The sequence below is a fragment of the Tenebrio molitor genome, chromosome 2, assembly GCF_963966145.1.
Source record: "Tenebrio molitor chromosome 2, icTenMoli1.1, whole genome shotgun sequence".
NCBI classification, from domain to species: domain Eukaryota; kingdom Metazoa; phylum Arthropoda; class Insecta; order Coleoptera; family Tenebrionidae; genus Tenebrio; species Tenebrio molitor.
Genome location: NC_091047.1, coordinates 5,389,479 through 5,412,213, shown reverse-complemented (window position 1 = coordinate 5,412,213; position 22,735 = coordinate 5,389,479). Strand labels below are relative to the sequence as shown.

At 36.4% G+C, this 22,735-nt stretch overlaps 1 protein-coding gene across 4 annotated transcripts in view; it reads left to right on the top strand.

The window, feature by feature from the left end:
• Polr2H (DNA-directed RNA polymerases I, II, and III subunit Rpb8) overlaps positions 1 to 22,735 on the top strand; it is a 68,134-nt gene that overhangs the window by 14,288 nt on the left and 31,111 nt on the right. For 2 of the 4 annotated variants that reach the window (XM_069039598.1, XM_069039601.1), the window contains exon 2: positions 7,520 to 7,603. The exons of 1 other annotated variant lie outside the window; for it this stretch is intronic. In XM_069039598.1, the coding sequence (XP_068895699.1) occupies positions 7,520 to 7,603 (84 nt within the window). Of the gene's footprint in view, positions 1 to 3,173; positions 3,317 to 7,519; positions 7,604 to 22,735 lie in introns of those variants that run through there. One more of the 4 variants, XM_069039602.1, reaches the window with a different exon arrangement.

Sequence of the window (22,735 nt, the reverse complement as noted above, 5' to 3'; positions counted from 1 at the left end):
CATGTTCGCCAGATTTGGTACCATCGGATTATCACCAATTTCTATTTTCTTCAAAAAACGGTATACAATAAGTGCAGTAGAGGGGTATTTTACAGACCAAGATGGACAATTTTTTTGAAGCTATAGAATTGTTTTATGACTGGTGTCTTAAGCTTTTAAAATTAAAGGAGGATTATGTCAAATGAGAATTTATTCAAAGATAGAGTAACTCATCAATGTCTGAATTAGGACCTACATAGTTTTTGAAAATAAAAAAGAAGCAACTAGGAAGTTACAAAAATAATAATAATACGGCAGGTGAACTGCTATGAAAGCACTATCGTCATTTGATCAATGAAGTTAAGCAACTTCGAGTGTGGTCAGTGTTTGGGTGGGTGGTCGCCGGGAAACCATTGAAACTTCATTACTTCGTATTGCATACTTTATTTCAGTATTTTTTCTAATCCGTAGTGTCATATGAACAAACTATCGGGTGTTCATTGAAATTTCTCCTCAAAGTTGGCGTTGAAGAGTCGATTGTGAATGCACCACTCCGTCAGTTTGCAGAGTAAAAACACAAACAATGCAAAATTTAAACAGCTGATCCGTGGTCTGTAATCCATGGTGCGTTCACAATCGACTCTTCAACGCCAACTTTGAGGAAAAATTTAAATGAACACCCGATACAACATGGGTGATGCGTAAAAGTGACCGTACAGCACCATAAATTATTATAAAAAGTAGTGCTTTCAAAATAATTGACGGAAAGATGCCTGTTAATAAATAAATGGAACCTATCGATGCTGTGTTCTCTTTTTATAATAATAATCGATGAGTTAATGACAATTAATAGGAAAAAGTCTAAAGGTGAACTGGGAAATTTTGTTTGAATCAGAGTAAAGCAATTTTTGTCATGTTTGTTACTGCGAAAAAGTGCACTCAGTTACAGCTGGTGTTCATTCTCTAATTTAATTACTTTCTTGAAGGTTGTGAGTTCCTTCCTTCATAAGAAAGACCAAGAAATATTTTGCTTAAGATATTTCAGTTACAAAAACCGAGAATTTTTTATCGTCTTGAAGTAAAATTGTATGAAAATTTATATATGATAATTTTGTTTGTAGGAACCTTGTAGATTTTTTGGAAAGATGTGTGGTACGACCAGCTTTCCACCAACAGATTTGCAGATCAAGTTTTTTTATTTCATGCATCACCACCAACGTGTTTTATCGGTAGTTGTTATCAGGGTGTAGATATATTATAATATATCTGCACATGTTATTAAAGTACTCTAGTACTTTAATTTGGAATTTTATAATTGTCAGTATTGTGCGATTGCGTGAGATTTACAAATTTATTTATTCTAGAAAAGGTCTGAGCACCATTACCCACGAACGATTCCAATCAAACTGGAGGAAACAAAAGACGGCGATTTTTTTTTCAGTCTTGGATTTATTGAAAGAATACGTTGTTCTTCCATCTGGTTTAGATCAAAAACTGTCTTTATAGCTTACATTAGCTTTTTTGTAAATGGCATTCTAAAAAGCGTATTTGCGTTTTTTGCCAATCGAATTTCGTCGAGACCTTCCAACCCTTGACGCATGTTCCACCAGGACAAAAGAAAACTGTATTCTTGCGGTCTCGAAGAAATCACTTTTATCTCGTGCATTTTGAAACATTGACCTTCACATCAATCAGTTATTTTTGTTTGGCAATTTCCTGCCCACTAATCGGCAACACCGTAATCAGCGATCGGTGCGTCACTTTTTAAGATGGCGCACGATTTCGGCAGCCGCCCCCTTTCCCGCTTATCGAACGTGTCGCACATGTCGATGTTTATCTTCGGTCGACGCTGATAACGTCCCATTCATGCCCTCGACCATGCACGCGCGTCGGATGGCGCCGCCGTCGATCCGGAACGGTGCAGGTTTAATTGTGCAAAAAGATCATCGCCGCCATCACCATCATCGAATGTGTTGTTAGGGGCTGAAGGCGGCGGTGGGCGGTTGAGTAACGTCGTGGCTATGGGCGCATTGACGTCATTACGCCCGTTCGAACTGCGTCACTCGCGCTTTCTCCTCTCTCTCTGGTTTTTCTTTTTGTCGAGCGGGTGTCATCCTTCGCAACGGGTTTTCCCTCGCTGTCAAAAAGGTCGCGTTTAAATCCGCGCCGGCGAGTCCTCCTGGACTGTATTAACGAAGGTGCAGTGGAAGGACGAGTGCATGACGGCGGGTGCAAGCTCACAAAGGTACAGTCCTGATCAACCTGCCTTATCGCATTTTGCTCGCCGCCTTAATTACATATTGATCTATATACGGAGTGTCCCAAGAGAGTGCGGAACGCATGGGAAATGCATGAGGGAACGACTCCAGCCACTCTGTTTTATCATTCCGCCGGAATTTTGCACCACCACCTTCTCTCATTGCCAACTTTTCCATCTTCGATCTAACCTCAAAAGGACGCGTCAAAATGACAGACGCCTCCTCCGATTGTCATGTTCGAATGGGGCGCAGTTCAACGCGAAGAGCACGGATTCTTTTCGACCTCTGTGTCGCTCATTTTTTTGGGGGTGGTTTAATTTTGCGGGGGCGGCTGTAGTAAATTGAATTGTTTTGAACAGAGGCCGCCGGTGTCGTCGCCGAGGCAAATGAGGCGGAACTCTTCGGCACAAGTTTCCACTTGTTCCGAAACGTCGATTTAATTAAAAATGCGAGTCCCGAATAAAATTGTTGACGTGGGGGAGGGGGGGTCTCGTTTTTATGTTAATTAAGTGTGCGCGGCTCCTTAAATTACTTGCATTAAAAGTTTTACTGTTTACTTTGTAGATAAACGGAGAGCGTGATTCAAAAGAAAAACAGTGTAAATATTGTCTTGGAAAGATGATTGTTTTATGTTGGCGCACCAGGTGTTGAATAGTTGCAGATTTATTATTTCATTGTGATGGGGGAAGCTGTAGGAAGTGATGACTCTTGGGTGGACGTCGGAGTTTTTGCGATCGTTCCAAGGACAACGGCGATTTTGGTCAAGGAAAAATAATTTTCTTTTAATAAAATGAAGAACGATCTGTTTTGATGTGCGGTTATCGTTAGAGTAAATACATTTTAGTATGAGTTACAGGAATTAATAACACGTTTATGTGCGTTTTATTTATTAGCATTTCATGTTTACGTTGTGGAATAAAAACAATCAGATAAACGTCTAAATATGCAGATTATACATAATTGCCGAGAATATTGGTGGATAACTGTGATTCTTGCTTTCAGTTCTCATAATAAAAGTGTTGTGGAAATTACTTTATTACTGTGTGTGCTCAACACTTCGTAAATATTAATTATCAAAGGTAAACCGATCTTTTTGCACGAAAACACAATTTACAAATATTTTCAAAACATCAAATAATTTGTTGGTTTTTGAGCAATCCAAAATTCACATAGATCGATCGATTTTTGGAATTTACTTTGATCCATTTTGTACTTTTTAACTTTGAGTATTCGCATACAAATTTTTAGGTTTTGTTTATACACATTTGTTGGAAAAACAGATATACAGGGTCATTATAAATGATTGTCCCATCGCAGTTGGCGTTGAAAACCCACACAAATTTGGGATGTGCCACTAGCTTCACAACGTTAGACAAACTAGTAGACAAATTTACACTACCGCCAGCAGCGCTACCTATCGGCGATGTTAGCCTCACTCATGTTATAAAGCTTGCGGCACATTCACCGATGCCTACTGCGATGAGATAATCATTTATAATGACCCCGTAGACTTACAGACGTATTCCTTCTTAAATACACTGACCGGCACAAAAAACGACTCATTATGATTTCTTTAATAAATGATCTTGAAATTATATTTGTGCTTATTTTTCTTTGTTATTGGGATATTTTCAATAATCGGGAGTGCTATGGTCACCATGGCAACCGAATTGTTTTGTTTAAATAAATTATTAGAAAATTTGCGCTACTTCCATGTTGTTTTTGTCGGTTGATTACGTGTTAAAAGATTTAATTTGTCAATACGAGATACTAATCCAAAATGCTGTTCAAATTTTGGCAATTTTTCATAAACTTTTATTTGCTGTGTTTAATGTTTTGTTTGTCGGATATTCTTTGGCAAAGAATAACTTACATAACACTTATCAATACAACATGATATCAAAAAATGTTTCTAAGACAATGAATTGCTTAATTATATGAATAAAATTCAAAGTGAGTCGTTTTTTGTGCCGGTCAGTGTAGTTTACGTTGACCAAAATGACGTCACGAACAGTGTCATTGGCTATTTAGCTTCCGTGACTGGACGGAACTGTAACTAAGGTATCTATAATAAATCAATTTTTTTTATGATTAGCAAGCAACGTCACTAGTTCAACTTGTCACTTAAATGTAACATCCAGTTACCAGTTTACCGCGCAGTAAGTAAATAGAGATGTATTCTTGTATTTTTGTTAGTATGTATGTATATTTTTTTAGTGGTTGTTATTTAATATCTACACACGAAACTAATTTGAATAACGTTATTAACGTTGTGGGATCAAAGATCTGGCGCCACTTCAGAGCAACATTTTTTCGGAAACATTGTTTGAACACATAAAAAGCATCGATCTGAACTTGTTAAACGTTGATTTGAAAAAGAAACATCCGATGTTATATTATTGGCGTTCCACTCTCGTGATCTAAATCTGGCGGAAAATGTGTGGACGGTTTTAGCAAATCTGCAATTGTATGCAGCAATTTACATTAGCGCTTTGAAAAATCTTTTGACTAAATTTATGTAAAGAATCTGGTTGACTTTCTGCGGGAGGGGTTGAACACAATGGGGCTGATGTTAAAAATTTAAGTTATTGCACTAAAGTCTAGACGTGAGTAATTAATTAGCAAAATATGGACATATGGACTCCTCGCAGTTGACAATTTTTTTTTTACGAGGTGGGTTCATCATTTATTGTCTCTGACGTTGAACGATCAATGCAGATTTGTTTCAATCGAATGCAAGAATGTTGTAATATCGAGATTCGAAAAGCAAAGAAGTTGTGTAAAAATAGAGTGTCGTGCAAGAAATCCGTGAGGATGTGGTTGATGTATTAGGGGATTTTGCACCTTCACATCAAGCGGTTAAGAACCTATCAAGAGATTTTAGACTTGGTGAGAAGAAAACGGTTTTTGTAAGGTGTACCCACAAAAAAATACCGGAGTTAGCTTTGTCACATTTTATTTCGTAAGCGAGGGTAGACTGGGGTCAGTTGTGACGCAACACTATGAATAAATCGAAGGTCATTAGGGGTAGTTCAAATCTCCACGGGGCAATTAAGCGTTTTTCTTGCGAACCTGCTTGTCAGTGTTTCGCGTTGCGACCCCCTTGACAGACATTTGTGAAAGATATTGATATGTAGTTGTACTAATGATTTTCATTCAATAAACAGATTAAAACTGCAATAGGAGTAGTGCCATTTTGTAGATAAATAATTGTAGATTATATCATTAAGAGTAGAAGTGAGTGTTTTTGTGCTAAGCCCAGAGATTGAAGACCGAGACAAAGTTGAGGTCGGCAACTGGGCGAAGAGAGAATTTCGTGATAGGGTTTTAGAGACACATTTTGGAAACCCGATCTTTAAGAAAAAACTCTTGAAAAATTGATTATCTCAAATTTCTAGACCATAATACATACTTCCCTGAGAGTTGTTGTGTCCACAGGTTTTCTTATTACATATTTTCTTTTGTCACTACTTTTGTAACTTTTCGTTTGATGTGTATGTATTGCTAAACAGTTGATGTCAGAAGTGTAAGTTCATATTAAATACATCATATACAGGGTGATTCTGAAATAAGTTTGGAAAAAAATACCGGTAATTGGTGATGATGAGAAGAAGTCATAGACAAAAAAAAATTCTTATAAAAGTTTTTTCGTTTTCGAGATACGAATGATTGAAAGTTTGGTCAAAATTGCTAGTACGCTGCTGAGTAAAAGGTGATTACCTGATTATCTTGGTAGTTTAGCAACAATAATCAAAGGTGCCCGTCAGTCACAAACGTAACTTTACTCCTCTCGATCATTTCCATAGAAACATTTACAAAGCAGCGTGCTTGCACCTACGACTTTATACTCAATTTCATATAAATGTGCATCTAAGCAAGCCATGAAAATGTGATTTTCTGTTGGTATTAAAGCTAAAGCTAGTGACTTTGACTTTCAAAGTTGTTTGCTCTGCGCGAACCCTATTTGACTAATTTTTCATTTTTTGTCCATTTTAACATTGCTGATTTCAAAAGCAATGTTACGTCTTTTTACTGATTAAATTAAAGTAATTCTTATTTGTTTTTGTCTTTGTATTTTTACCAAGTAAAGATTTATTGGACATGACCTTCATAAATGTGACTTTTGTAAGGTAAGTAAATTAAAGGTGCTTTTACACATGCACAGCTCACTTGATGAACATTTATATGAAATCAACAATATTGTGGAATTGATGTAACAATGGTTACTAATGAAATGAATAAATTCGGACAAATTTTCCCTATTCATAGGCTTTGAAAGTACAAGGATATGGGGTAATTTCCATCCTTTTGATTTCAGCTACAAAAGTCATTTACGCAAAATTACTTTGTGTCAAGGATACTCCACATTTTTTTCCAAACTTATTTCAGAATCACCCTGTATCTAGTTAGAATTTAGAGAAAATGATTAACACCAAACAAATTATTTTTATGTGATAAGGCACAACGCAACCAATAGTCAAAAGTGATAAAGCACAGAATAAAGAAATAATAATAATAAATAAAATGAGAGAAATATGTTGTTTGTTGTTTCTGTTTTTCACATAATATAAGATTTCAAAACTGGAATAAGGTAACGTTTTTGAAGAACGGTTGATTAATAATATTAAATAAAAGTCTATTGATGCTCACGTAGATGATCATCAGGCAACTGAAGAAGATTTGCTGTAAGTACTAGCCTTTATTCCACTGTTTGCAATGGTATTACATACTTTACAAGAGCTATTTAAAGAATTTTACACTTGCATAACGTATCTCGTAAGAGAGTACCTGCAAGTGTTTTATCAATGGTAGGTTTGAAAGTGTTGTAATTTTCGTTTTGTCTCTGAACACGTTTTACCTTAACATGTCATTCCATAAATGCCGTCTGTTAAATGAGTGATATATTCAAATTTTTGGCCAAGGTGGCGACCAAAAGCGACACCTTCAGCATGACTGACCATCGTGTGCGTAGAACGGCACCGATCTGTTACAAATTATCTTGTAATCGCCCCTTAAAAACGGCGATTACGAACATTATTCACCTGGATAAAATATTTCCCACCGTATCAGATCCGGCAAAGTAATGGGTTCAATGTCAAGATCGTTGATTAACAGCGTGCTGTGGGCGAGTGTGTCATATGACCGTCGTTGTTATTATTGCGACCATGCACTTGAAATTTCCGCTCGATATCCACAACGGCTGCATTATATTCGATTTTATGCACGGTGTGATTCATGGTTGGAATAAAATTTTCTAATTTCTCCGCCTTCTCCCTTTGCAGTGAGCCGTTTACATTGCGAGAGCGAGTCCTTCAAGATGGATCTCATCCTGGACATAAACTCCTGGCTTTATCCGATGGAGTTAGGTGAGTGTTTAAAATAAACAACTCCCCGTTATCAAGCTGTCACCTCCCATTATTGTTTGTCGTCGTCTGTACAAATATTTACCGTCTTTCCGCCGGTAACGTTCTTTTTTCAACATGTACATTTCGTGAGCTGCGCTTTCGGCCACACTCGAGTGGCTCCCAGAAATTCCAATAATAATTATTGGTCATGACCTTCGTCGAATAAGGTTTCTCTTGGATAATTTCAATGGAAACCGGTGTTTCATTTAATAAAATCACTTTTATTGAATTTGCGAAACGTCCAGCAAGGTTGCCGGCACTTTATTAGTTTCGTTAACGCGAAAAAAACACGGTACGCCCCTCATAAATCCAGAAAATTCGCCTTATATGCTAATAATTGCGTAATTACGGTTCTGGAAAGTGACTCCGTTGTTGCTCCGTCTATCTGCAATCATTTTTATTTATGTAACAAAGCGGAGTTTCATTAACGAGCACCTCTCGCACGATCCAAAATGACAGCCAGAATTTTCCAATAATTTATCTCTGCCACTGTTCGCCGCCGGAAAATGAATGCCGTGTCTTTGATTAATCGCTCGCACATTCGCGCCTCGTCGCTCGGTCGGCAACGCCAAAATTCACTGCTCGCCAAGGCTAAATTATTTCGTCTGTGCATGTCACGTGTGCCATTATGGTGCACTTTTTATCATAAACTCCATCTTCACGCCTGTTAATTTACACTGCGGTTATTTGCGAGCTTGTGTTTTATCTAGCAGGCAACACAGAATGTGTTTGCTTTTGTGACGCCATTTTAATTTTGTGCTTTTCTGAGATGTGCTTACACGCGGGGATTTTTTCTGATGCTCCGAAGAGATATTTGTGTTGGGATGTTCTCGCGAGGCATATTTTTGTGACCAACAATTCAGAACTGTTTAAATTAAGACTTTTTGGAATGTAGACGTTTTTTCCAAATCGTTGCGGTCTGACACATTTTTACAATACGTGGAATAATCTGAAGAGAATTTCAAGTCGCCGGCTTAAGATTAATGGATTTAAATTTCTGCAGTGATATAATTGATATTGATGAAGACTAAAGTTATGTAGGTATTACAAAATGTGTAATTTAAGAGACTCTTGTAGCACTAAATGAAATTAAAAAGCAATCGAGAGTGAATTTGTATGACAAGGGAGGAAAGTGTATCATTTATTCATTTTCTCCCGCGGGTAAAGTTTCACCCAAGCAATCACCCAAGAGAGAGGGATACGGCACGTTACTCCAGAGGTATACCTATAATTTTTTCGACAACCTTGATTTTATTTTTAAGAAAAGAACCCTTAAATTAATTAAAGTTTCTCGCAGAATTAGAGTATGTATCATAGTAAGCACACTTGCCACTACCACGATTGCATTTTATAAAAAGTTTTAAAAATCTAGTCCTGTTTAAGAATAATCCTCGAAATGAGAATCTAGGGAAAAGTGTAAAATGAATATGAATTGTTTATTCCAAAAATAAGGGAAAGAAATGCCAAAAAATTACGAAAGATATCACTTTGGCTTAGTCGAAGAAGATAAAGAAAGTTATTTTTTGACAAATTTTCGAGACATGGTAAGTGGACATTTTTCATTGACTTCCTACGTAGAGAATAACATACTTTCAAACCTTATCTACTCCAGAGACGAAATATCTACTTTCTATTAGAGTAGTAGTAAATATCGGGTTTTCATTTAAATTTATCCTCAAAGTTGGCGTTGAAGAGACGATTGTGAACGCACCACTCGTCCATCTGTAGAGTAATAACACAAACAACGCAAAAAGTGGGATTAGATTTAAACAAGTGATCCGTGATCTGTAATCCGCGGTGCGTTCACAATCGAGTCTTCGACAACTACTTTGAAGATACATTTAAATGAACATCCTATATAATTTCCTAGGTTTGCTTAAGAAAAGTTTTCTATTTTATTATGTCGGCTGAGTCCATTTATTTTAAAAGTTGGGAGTTTATCAATTTAATTTTTGTGCTCATAGCCTTGAAAGCGATGCTTCCAGCATCCAACGCTCACTCAGCAACGAATGTTTCCCGATCGACTCCAATGTAAAAATTGCAAAAAACACTGGCCCTTTAAGGCATTCAAAAAAAATCGGTCTTGATAATAATAATATTTAGTTCATAAAATACAACTTCCCTGGATTTTCCTCCATTAAAAAATTAGGGAAATATTTATAATCGTTGAAAATTGTTCCTACAAAACTCACAAATTATTGCAAAAATTGAAATGTCAAGTGAAGCAATTGTTTCTAATAACCAAAGGTCACTGCCTACTTGGTTTGATGTTTGTTTATGCTTAATGTATTAAAAAAAAAAAAAAAAATTGATTTTTGTACAAAAAATATTGTACGAACCACTTGCGTGAAGACATCTTCCGCTCATTCGCCCATTAATTAAAGGCACTCGCTCCTTCGTCGCTCGTGCTTTAAAAAATGCGCTCATGTGAGAACATCGTCTTCCCGCACTTGGTTCGTAAATAACTACATATTACAAATGACTAAATCAAACCAAAAGATCTTATGTTCAAAAAAGAATTAAACACTTTTTTTAAATGACATTTTATTACCTATTGTTATTTGTCTTTAACTACTACTGATTTTATCAATAAGAAAAAGCGCTTTCGTATATTCATTTCTTCACTTTTAATGAAATCATTCTCTTTGTGTGGTCAATGAATTTTATGAAGGCAGAGTTTTTAAACATTTTGCTTCGAATACTTCATTAAGTTGTTTTTAATTAAAAAGTTTTAATTAATTTTTAGTTGGTAGGTACATTTTTCGCTTGGATTTAAACTTTTTATAAAATCGAAATTTTCAATATCTTTTTATCGACAGAAAATGTAATTCGAGGTTTTATACTGTAAAAATGTAGTCAATGTCTATATTAACAGGTAGACAACATTGAACACAATTAATTGTTCTTCGTACGGTTAGAATTTAAATCGGTTGGTGTGCCTCGAAGGGCCCAAAATTTTCGTCTAGCTCACGAAAGAATTTGTCCTTTTATTTCATGCCTAGAGGACTAAAATTTGCGGCAATTACATTTTCAATTGAAAACTAGAAGAAAATCGAATTTTTAACTCAGATAGTGCCTAATGCAAACATTCACGCATAATACAATAATGGACTACTCTATTTATCGACATCTCAATAGGTATAGTTATTTGTGTATCAAGGCCAAAAGTGCATTTTTTTTTGCCCGAGTTTGAGTTTTCTGGCCGAGGCGCAGCCGAGGCTTGAAAACAGGAGAGGACAAAAGGTAGATACTTTTTGGCAGAAGTGCACATTAAATTTTTTAAGCGACCATACACAGCAAAAGAAAGACATCATTGGAAAAATTACAAATTTATTTTCAAATACATACATAGATACATTTATTAATACATATTAACAATTTTTTTATAGTATTTGTTATCAGCTTCCCAACAAAACTGGGAATTTACTATTTGTAATACCGGGTGTCCCATCACTTGTGTCCCGTAGGAAAATGACTTTAAAACTAAATTATATTTATATGAAGGTACGGAGTGATCAAGAATGACTGAGTCTGTTGGTAACAATGAAATTTGGCAAATTTAAAATTTACCAACGAAGGTTAATTTTTGTAACAGTATAAACATAACCTGCATAACTAAGAACGTTTTCAATGTCATCTCAAGTTAAAAAATCCGGTCAGTGCGTGGTCAGTGCCAATTACTAGACAAAAATCACCAGTATTTTCAATTGTTTCATTGCCAACAGACTCAGTCATTGTTGATCACGCTGTATTATAGATGCATAAATACTGTTCACCGCCACAAAAATTGGGTATTACTTTTTTGTTAAAATTAATTACCTAGGTACAGCAGGCAAAAAACTATCACTTTAAAAATTAAATTTTGTTCAATGCAGTTCAAATTTAGTATACGTTTTGAAAAAATGGTAGAGCAATAAAATCCGTGATTAGAATTTAATTAAAATGTTTTAATGTAAAGATATTTGGTTAAATTAATTTGGGCCGTTCTACTTTATGAAAATTTATTGCAGACGAAGATTTATGAGGGGTTACAGTGTGTTTGACGCCGCAACACAGGCAGGTACCTCTTGAATGGTCTTCGTACCATAAATTGCGGACAAGAATAATACCCACAAACTTAACTTTGTCTTCCATAAATTTTTATAAAGTAGAAGGACCCAAATTAAATTAACCAAATATCTTTACATCAAAACATTTTAATTAAATTCTAATTACCGATTTTATTTCTCTATAACTATTTCATAACGTATACTAAATTTGAACTGCATCGAACAAAATTTAATTTTTAAAGTGATAGTTTTTTGCTTGCTGTACCTAGGTAATTAATTTTAACAAAAAAGTAATACCCAATTTTTGTGGCGGTGAACAGTATTTATGCATCTATACTACCTTCATATAAATATAATTTAGTTTTAAAGTCATTTTCCTACGGGACACAAGTGATGGAACACCCGGTACAATTACTTATTTACATAATTTATGGTGACAGGACAATTGTCGGTTTTGTCGTTGCTAACTTACTAAATAGATCAACAAATGGCGTCCGAAAAAGTGCGTTCTAAAAAGAATTACTTTTAGTCCGCCGTGAGTAGGTACGTAAAATTACCGTTTTCATTAAGGGTGCCTAAAAAGTGTATTTACCAGGTCCTTGATTGGACAAAATAGAAAATTTGTTTCGGCCGTGCTGTCGTTCGGTCCACCACCCTCGTGAAATTTCCCCGTTGCCAACCGTCACCTGTAAAATTCCCCGTGACAAGTTGGCACCACAACACGCCGTCATTTTGTCCCATTCATCGAACATGCGCTAACGTAGTTCCCGGTCGGGGCAACGCGAACTTTCCCCGTTTTTCTTTTTATCTTTTGCCGAATCAAGCGAAAACCGGCGTTCGCCGTGCAACTTTGATGTTTTAAAAATATCCATTTCGGCCGCCATTTTGTCCCCCATGAATCAATTAGCAGGCACCGCACGAAATCACTTTTATGATTCGAACCGGGCCCACTGATGTGTACGAATATAAAAATCAGCAGGTATTGCACCTCATTTGGTCTCGGTCTTCTGCGTGACCCACTTCGCCGGCCGAACTCGGTGACCTATGACCTTTGCGCCAGGACGAGACCGCCATCCTCGGTGGCGACCGCGTCAGAAGGGTGTTTTTGGGGTGCGCGGCCGACACTGTCGTTGTTCTTGTGCTTTGTACGCGGAAGTCTCACCTAAAGGTGTTAATTGGTCGGTGATGTGACTTTGCACGGACGGGGGTTGATTGATAACGTACAAGGATAGAAGGTCGGTAGCTGAATTGATTATTTCTATTAATAGGTGTACACGGTGGAAAAGCGAGACGGACGGGGCGTGGGGCTCTTCAAGAACTATTTACTCTTGTCTTCACGCTCGGATTGAAGATTTCCTTCATTGTCCGAAGCTCTACAACGAGCTTTCCCGATTACCAAACGTAATTCCCAAAATAATCTCACCTCATCTGTTGACACCGATTTAAAAAAAAAATGTTTCACATATTACTCGTTGTACAGCAATCGCCAATCCTAATGTCTCGTTGTTCACGTGACGTCGACGTGCCGAAAACAAAAACGGTTTTCGCGTTGCCATCTGACGAAATGTAAACACGTAATTGTTCCCCGATCGACGAATTAGTTTAAAAATGTAAATTAAACAATACACATCAACGTTAATTTTATTTTGTTCGATTGGAACGTACACGTCGATGCGAGTGACGTTAATTCGGAAATTTGATTTATTTTATTCTCGTTAATGTAATCGCGACCAGCAGGACCGAATCGATTTTTAATAAGATGTTGAAAAATACCGAATTTATGTTTATTTCTCGCCGAATTAATTGGAGTGTCTTGACAAATCATAAATTTCGTATACATTAATTTTTTCTTGTTGTTTTTGTCTCTGCCATAAAAATGAAATATGAAATGGGAGTTCTGATTGAGTGTAATGGACTTTCGCCACCATCTTCCCAAAGATAAGTAAAGATGGTGTTGTTCAACGTCAAAACGTAAATTTATTAGATGGCACCGATTTGGCTGCAATTACTCCTAAGAAGAGGCCATAACAATTGGTCAACGTCTAATGATGTCATCTCGAGATTTACAATTAATCATAAATTATTTGACGTTGTTTTCGTTAATTTCCCGACGATTTTATTATTGTAATTGTTGTGAATTGGTGGTCGGAGCTGCACCGCTCCCGGTGAATCACCGACTCTACGCTCGCAGCGCCGCGGTCGCTTCGCGAAACAACCACTCCAACGGACCCAGGTTGACTCTCCAGATGGTCCCACGTTTTCCAAAATTCCTACTCGAGACCAGATCTACTTGCCTAGATTATCTTCGTATCTATTTGTTTTTTAATCGATCGAAAACAAGCTTTACTATCTCTATTGACAGTCCATTTATCTTTTTTGAGAATTGCCTTTGTCCGGACCCGGTTTTAAATAAATTCAACGATTTGCATATTGGCTACGGTGATTTAGGAATTCACTTCACCACCTGGTTGTGATAATATGAAAGGCAGTACTGAAGTATGCGAAGGCAATTTTAATTTTTTTCGCATTAAGACGAAGGTGTGAATAAATTAAGTGCTTATTGTTATGTACGGCAGACACTCGCAACGGGAACTGTTATCAAAACTGCAAATTTTGCTGCATCGACTTCGTCTCACGGCCGTGATAATTGCAGGATAACTCGTGGATTTTGTCATTTTGCAGCGTTAATATAACAAGCATCTAATAACAGTGCTGCTTTAGAATTATTCATCTATTCACATTCACATCCAATTATCCAGAATCCTCTAAGAGATTTATTTTTTCTTTTCAAAATGGCGCAAAAAACACTCCAGAAGACACCAAGAGTGCCAATCAACCCAGAAGGTGTTAACATCTTTATGTAAGCGTCTCTCTTTCTTTGACGGTGTGGGTGTTAGAGCGACTTAGTTGCCACATTTGGATTCGGCTCCTTTGGGTCGCTCTCGATTTCTTCAAGGAGAAAATTGACGCCGACTAGTGTTACATAATAAGAAACGAAACACTTTGGGAAACCTTTAATAGGGTTGTAGCTGTGTGCTATTTCAGGACTGTGAATGAAGCCAGTATTTTTGTAAATAATGTCAGGAAAAGATCACGTCGAGCAAGTTTCGTAACGTTGGGTGAGGTCGCGCACCGTCTTGTTGAAAATAAATTAAAACGTAAAAAAGTGATCAACGGATCGTGATGAATAATTTTCGGTGGGTGCGACCAAGAGAGTGCCGAAGATCCTCGATTTTTATTTTTATTGTTCGTTTATTACGCGGTAAATGCATGTTCCCATTAACGTGGAGCACGGTTTAATGTTACTTTTTCAAGTCGATTACGTTAATTGATTAATTGCTACAAAAAATAAATTGATCCGGAGTGAATTTATCGATTTCTGCCGAATCACCTTTGTGGTTCAGTCCCACAAAGAAAAATAGTCTCAATAAACTAAAATTGCCGTGACTCCTTTCATTACCATCTGATTGATGCAAATAAAAATAACGCCAACCTTGGTACACTTTCGTTTTAATATTGACACAACAAGAACCTTAAGTCTTTGGAAATATTAATTTACTTGGACTGTTGCGCAGAGAAAAAAGCTCTTGAGTAATGTGCCTCGATTGTTGTGATCTAGCAAATTTTCCAAATCATTGGGATGTAGCAATGTTGTACCCGAGGGGTGCATCGCACATTAAGTGCAGGGGCACTTAAATTGGATCGAGAAGTGCTCCAAGTGCGACCAATTAGTTCTGGCAAAGAGTCGAGGTAGAATTTTTGTTTTAATTTGATCGTTTCTGGGATTGCGGAAACAGAATTATTTTTGTTGGCGTAATTGGCCTAATGACACCTCTGCAATCAGAATCCGAACGGTGTTATTATTTAGCGCTCAATCCGTTTCTTCACATCTCCGGCATTCCATCGAGATCTTGCAGTGCTCGACCTCCGCTTCAAATTGGCCGTCTTAAACGGGTTCAAGTGAGCGAACGTAATGCACAATTTATTGTTTCATATTCGAAAATTGGCCTCGTCTCTTCCAAAGTCGCTCAATTAGCTGGACGTTTTGTGCAGATGCACCTGGCCGCCAGGACCTCGCCGCGGAATCCTGGCGCGCCGCAATCACTGCGAGATGGACGACCCCTCTAATTAGTTTTTATTAAGCTTGCAGCTTCATTGTTGGCGTAATTAAACTCCGGTAGAATGTTGGAAATTTCATAGTCGAGTGGTGTTCGTCGAAGTTCCGTTCGAAAATTGAAGATAACTCGATTCCGAACGTCGTTAGGGAGATGAAAGCGTGCGGTTTGTTCCATTTGTTTCGCGCAAGTAAATATGTGCAGCATGTTGATCAATGCAACGGGGTGCAGCGGGAGCACTCGCTGGAGTTGGAGCGGTCCGGAGGAAGTTTCCCCGAAAGGTGCTGAAGCCACGGAGAATCGAGCACGAAATGTGCTCGACGTGGTAATCACAACATCCGCAATAAAATTAAGGTAATTGCGGTGAATTACCAGATGGGTTAATTAACGAAAGTAAAACCGACAGCACCATTGTTATCAATGGATGCGGCAATGGTTTTGTTGGTTGTTCTTAATTTCATGGCCGGAGTGGAGGTGGTGGCAACTAAATGTAATAATGTCGGTGGGATTGTGTAGCATTTACATAGGTAATAACGTGTACGAGTCCATGGCAAAGACAATTAAGTGTTGGCCATTAGATTTTTTAACAACTCCTCCGCAGATATTACTACTTATTTAGTTTATTTATTCGAAGGACTCGAACCGACAACATAAACAATAATTATTGTCTGGAAGCACGCACAATTTTTAAAAGAGGTGGATATTGTGGTGGGGCCTTCGAGGCATCGGGAAAACGATTTTTCGTCGATTTCACACTAATTGCTGCTTCTCATTGTTCATGTTTGACAATCGTGCGTTTTTATCGCTGGGCATTGTTTAAATTGTGACTTGTTGCAAGACACCAAATTCATTGCAGGTTTTCACGTTGGGTCCAGAAGTGCACTTTACAAAGTGATAATTGAATTCTTGATTGTGTTTTCGATTTATGTCTTTTTAATAGGATGCCGATAAGCGTGCAATTTTTCTCCATTGAATTGTGCTCCGTGGGGCCAGATCTGGGCTCAACAGATTACTGTTTCTGATTCTGATTCGTTTAGTGAAAAGTCACGAATGTTTTACATTTTATTTTGACGCAAAATTACTTTCGTGAAATGAAAACGACGGCGTTACCTCAAGATTTGCCACTGCAATGTCTTATCAGTAAGTAGCTTTGACTGTAGATACACCCAATTGGTTTTAAAAATACATATTTACATTGTGACGACTAAAAATTGTGAAAAATTAAAATGTATGGATTTATTTCGGTAAGAAATTTATTTGTGACAAATAACGAACGTTCAAAAAATTTCGCTGTTTGACAAACGCAGGTCGTGTATTTGGTATTTCCTTCAGACCTCACTGTATCATTATTTTAATGTAAATCGAATCACTAATTTAAAGTAAAAACCACCACAAGCTCTTGTTAGTTCACTTTGAAAGAATTGGTTTTTGAAAAAACAGCCGACGAAGCTGTGCCATACGTTAACAAAAGCAAATACCAGGTTACTTAACACAAATTTTTTGAACGCCCGTTGCAAAGATTGATATTTACGTAGAAGATATCTCACAAAATGAGTTTGTTGTTTCGCACTTGCAATTATCCTGTTGGAATAAGTATACGTCATACCAATCAATCTTTCGTGGTCTCTCTCTAGATGGTATACAATTTATCATTCTGTCTCTTTTATTATCCACCACAAACGTGGATCCTTAAAAGAAATACTCCCAGCCAATTTATTTTCGACCCTAATTACACAGTATCTTTTTTTATCCGATAATTTTCTGCTTTCAAGGAAGGCTTGTTGCCTAGACGAGAAAAACAGTCCGACAATTTTTTTAGAGACATATTTCTGCAAGGAATGAACATTCTCTGGAGAAAAAAAGTCGAGTGTAATTCGAGAAGATAATTTTATGAATGAAACACAAAGTATTAGTTTTATTTTGTTTATTTGAACACTCTTTGTAACAAATGATGTTGCTATAGTAAGCAGTCAGCAGAAATATTTATCCATGTCAAACTGACAAAATTTCTTGCCTACTTATTGTACTTACGAGTAGAAGAATAGAATAATTTACTAATGAATTTATCTTTTTTTTTTACATTTTATCTATTTTATTACTTCGAAAATTGTGTTTGTATGAATTAATGACACATTTCTGACAAGACAAAATGCTGCATAAGAAATAAGAAAAATATCTTTGGAACCTACTCACAGTAAGAGTTAAAAAAAGAAAAATTAGTCAAGTGGTCTGATGCTTTTGGTTCCTAGCTTCTTTAGCTGTCAAACCATGGAAGTCAAACGTCATTTATTCAACAAACAAGCAGAAAAGTGAATTCTTCTTTTTGCAAAAAACAGTCGTTTTTGGAACCAACCCACGAGAGCTTTTCTGTTCCATTTAGTGCGACACAATGGCTTCTACTTTAAATTAATGATTCTGTTTATATTATGATGGCTTCTACGGCTTACTCGACCACAATTTTTCTTTGAACGCCCGTTACCTACTGTTTATTTTCTCACGCAGGAGTTTTTTCCCCTTGCTGATAGAACTCACTTTGGGCCACGTGGTACTTCCTCTTTTAATTTATTTTAGTCGAAATAAAAAAGAACTCTCGGGTCAATGCGGACGCTGTACAAAAATGGTCACGAATGATTCATCTAACCACCAATTGAGATGCTCGCCATTTCCCTTGACATAAATGCACCTCTTATCGGGCCTTCGTATCAGCGGCCATCGCGGGTCTGTTATTTATTTCTTTTAATAGTTATTTGTAGAACAAGTGCAACATAAATTATCAAAAATTCCAAAACAGCCGCGCTAGATAATTGCGCAATTACAAAAACGTACCATTTTATCTGTTGATAAATATAACATTACCGGTACGCGTGTCGCTTAAATTGTGACAGAAAGAAATGTTCAAATTTGTGAAATTGCGTTTGTGGTTAACGTTTTTAATTTAATAGGAAGGACTTTTTGTAATCGAATCACTGTTCCAAGCCAAATTAATACTATACAATTACAAATTAATACGTTTTAACTTAATTGGACGTCGGTCTTCGTGGTGTCGAGCGAAGCTGTTAACTATACAAGACCCCAGAGATACTGCAGTAATTACCAACAATTTCATGCAAGTCTTTCATATTTTATTACAACTAAACATGCACATGCAACTTGGAAGTCTAAATTTGTCTGTCGCGATTAATTGGTTTTAATAATTTACGTTTGCTCGAAGCAATAAAAGACGTGGTAGTACAGAAGGTCACTGTGTTTTATCTGTTGTCATTCGCTGGATGGATAGTAATCAATAATTTTTTTGTTCTATTTACGACTAAGGAAGTCAATTCATCATCCACCACAGGAGTTCATTCTAGAAAGAAAATGTATAGAACTACTACAACAGTACTTAACAGTTGGGATCTTTGTCCAACAGAAATATATACCCTTTTGTTGTGTCGACAGTGGAATAGGAAGGGTATTATTGGCTGTTCCTCTAATGGCTACCGTTTTCTCATTTCATGTACCGTAAATAAACACAACAGTGACACGTCAGCTCCGCAAAGGCAATTCTCCCACTTTTTGCTAATTCCACTCGTCGCGAATTATTACCTAGATTTTCCAACACCCAGTATCTGGTCGTAAATATTTACTTCTTGTCGCATATCCGAGAATTAATATGTCGTTTGACGAGGTTTTGCAATTGACACTTCATTAATGAAGTAATACTTTATATGTAATCGTAAAAGCGTTGGCAGTTATTTGAATGAACATATAAAGTTGCTCGAAAGATAAAATCTCTAATGCTGAATTTATTGACTCTGGGCACTAGTGGTAATGGATGTACATTTCGTCTGGGAGGAGTTTCTTTTTTGCAGTATCTGTTCCTCAACAGGTGTGGGGCAAAATTTTTCCTCCGCCATTGAGTTGGGAGCACAAGGAAGTGCGCACTGACAATTTCCCCTTTTCTTTGTTCCCGTTTCGTCCCGTCGACACAATAAACAATGTCGGGTTGAATTAAAAGAACGATGTTCCAAATTTATTACAGTTTGAATGGATTTCGAACGAGGTACGCGCTATAGAATGGAAATAGAATAACACCTCGGGGTTCATTATTCTCATCTTCCCACAGTACAGTCGATGCTTTATTCTTCGGGCATTGGGGTATTTGTTATTGGTTGGATATCGTGCAGCAGAGGTAATAACGGGAGAATGTTTAGGTTCGTTGTAAACATACAAGTCTGCAAGATTTTTTGCAACGATTTGATTTCTAAAATCATTTGTAGTTGGGGAATGGCGTAGAGATATTGTTTGCTTTAAAAGTAAGAAAAAAGAAGGACGTGATAAATAAACATCAACCGTGTTGCTTCAGGTACATAATTAAAAATAAAGTACGCCGCCAGAACTCATAAGTGGGTAAATAATACTGGGAACCAGTTAAATACTGAATACATTTCCGAGCTAGGTTTTATTTGATTTGTAATAAAATTTGTATTGAAATTGAATTTCGTTTCACGGAATTCCGTTCTAAAGGGTTGTTCAAGCGTATTTATTTGATTTCGTGGATTTTTTTCATTGCAATTAGTTATTAATATTTCCATCTCGTTGTGTATTTGGCATCCGATTTAAATTTTGCATCGGGATAATTGCATTGTACAAATGGGCCATGTTTTATTTATGCAATTTCAAATGTTCGTCCAATCAAAATGTTGCAAGTTGGAGTTGTAAATAACCTGTACAAAAGTTGTTGCTATCTGTTTTAACCATAATAGAAAATACAAAAGCAACACTTTTTTGGTCGTATTTAAAATAAATGCTAATTTGTGTGTGCGATTAAAACAGTGAAATAATTTTTAAATGTAAATACATATCCACACTTTTAGATTTGATGAATTAGTTCGTTTATCAAAACACAGTGTGTGGCAGAAACCCCAAGGTTTTATTGCTGCCTAGTAATATTTAAAGTCGGATTATTTAAAAATAATCTCTTCCGGTTGTAAATTTTCCTATAAAACTTTGTTGTTGCAATTAGTGTTAGTTATAACATACACGACGAATTCTAAAAGGATTAAAATCTACTGAGGTTTTTGCATTCTGAAATCAATGAGTAGGTGGCAAGATCTATCGAATAAAATTTAAAATATTTTCCATATATTAATAGCCACCAAGCAAATAACTAATTCAGCAAGTAATACTTTATTCTGGCTGCCGTTTTAAATTTGTTTTGTAGAGCAACTTCGATTTTTTTTGCATTACCCTAAGATTTTTTTCAGTACTACTACATACTGGTAATAGTGTGGTATTGTTTCTATAGAAAATACAAGTAGAAACCTCTGGTTAACATTTTTTGAAAATATGCTAAAACAATATTTTGAGCAACTTGCAACAAGATCGACAAGAAAGTAGCTATTTATATCGAGTGTTCAATTGAAAACAGAATATTGTGAAGTATGTCTTAGAAGACCAATGACAAAAGTTAGGTTAGGACCACGTTAAGAAGTGACATTTTTGCTGACTCAATTGTCGGATAGATGTTTTTGGTGCATTTTCCATTATCTTGAGCATTGGCCTGTACGTTTTCGAAGTACTCCACTGGCTCGTTTTCGCTACCACAAATTCTTCAATACAATTTGGCACCGAATAAACCTAAACTCTCCCAACTTTGGTACCGTTTCGAAAATAACTTTCAATTAAAAAAGCGAATGGTTACTCGTGAAAGCAGTTGATTTATTATGATTCTGCAGAAAACGAAACTTAACTCAAAAAAGACGTTACATTCGCAAAACACAGCTGACATGTCAAAGAACATATCATCCCTTTTTCTCTTTTCATCAAAAAGCCATAGCCAACTTGATGAACTTTTCATTTGAACACCCGTTATATTAAAATTAATCGTACAACATTATTAGCAAATGTACTTTAACATTCAGTGCTGTTCTTAATATAGAAGATTTTAACTCCTTGGACTCGCTTGAAAGTCAAAGTGACACAATCCGTAATTTTTTGGAATTTCTTTCCAGCATTCGTTTTTTGAATAAATCGTATCCCATTCAAAAACTCGTAAAAACTATACACACCCAGCTAGTTAATACGCGACCTTGGTAACGGCAATTGTGCTTACTCTGACTCTCTAATTTTAAAAAGATTAGATTTAAATTTAAGTTTTTTCTTTAAATACATAAAAGACAGTACATACCTAGTAGAAATCCAATTCTTCATTTCAAAATTATTTTCTGGATTGTTGTTGCTCCATTAGTCGTTAAGTTTTTTCTTTAAAGAAAAGACAGTAGTAGAAATCCAATTCTTCATTTGAAAATTATTTTCTGCAGATGGATTGTTGTTGCTCCATTAGTCGTGTGTAAATAAATTTAAACATAATGAAAATTATAATTATGTTTTTATTTCTTATGCAATTAAGCAATTAGAGTGGAGCAATTTTATACATAAATATGCAAAATGTGCAACTGTTCAGCCTTTGTCTCGATGCTTGTTGGTGCGATTTATTTTATGAGAGCGCACATCACTAGTCAAGGTAGCACACTAATGATCTACCTCTAAAATAATTGCTTTAGACTTTTCAACAGTGCGATTTTTTTCTTGGAATTCCATATTGTCACTGACACAGAACAGAATTTTTCTAGACATCCAATGAAGCATAGTCGTCCAAAAACGCTAAGGTTAGGTACAGTCGACTTCAACTACCGAAAAAAAGAACCAACAGAAACCACACGGTACCTTCCCCCCTCTTTTCAAATGCAGAGCCGGCTCACGAAATTTAAAGATCCGTTTGTTTACGTCCATTACTAGCTCCTTTGTTAAGCTAACCTTGTAACGATATGACATGCAGTATAACGTTACAGTTCTTGGACGACTATAGGTAGTGAAAATTATAGCTACCAACGTTTTTTCCCTGCGCACTTACTTTTGTAATTATAACACAATGAGTTAGACAAAGT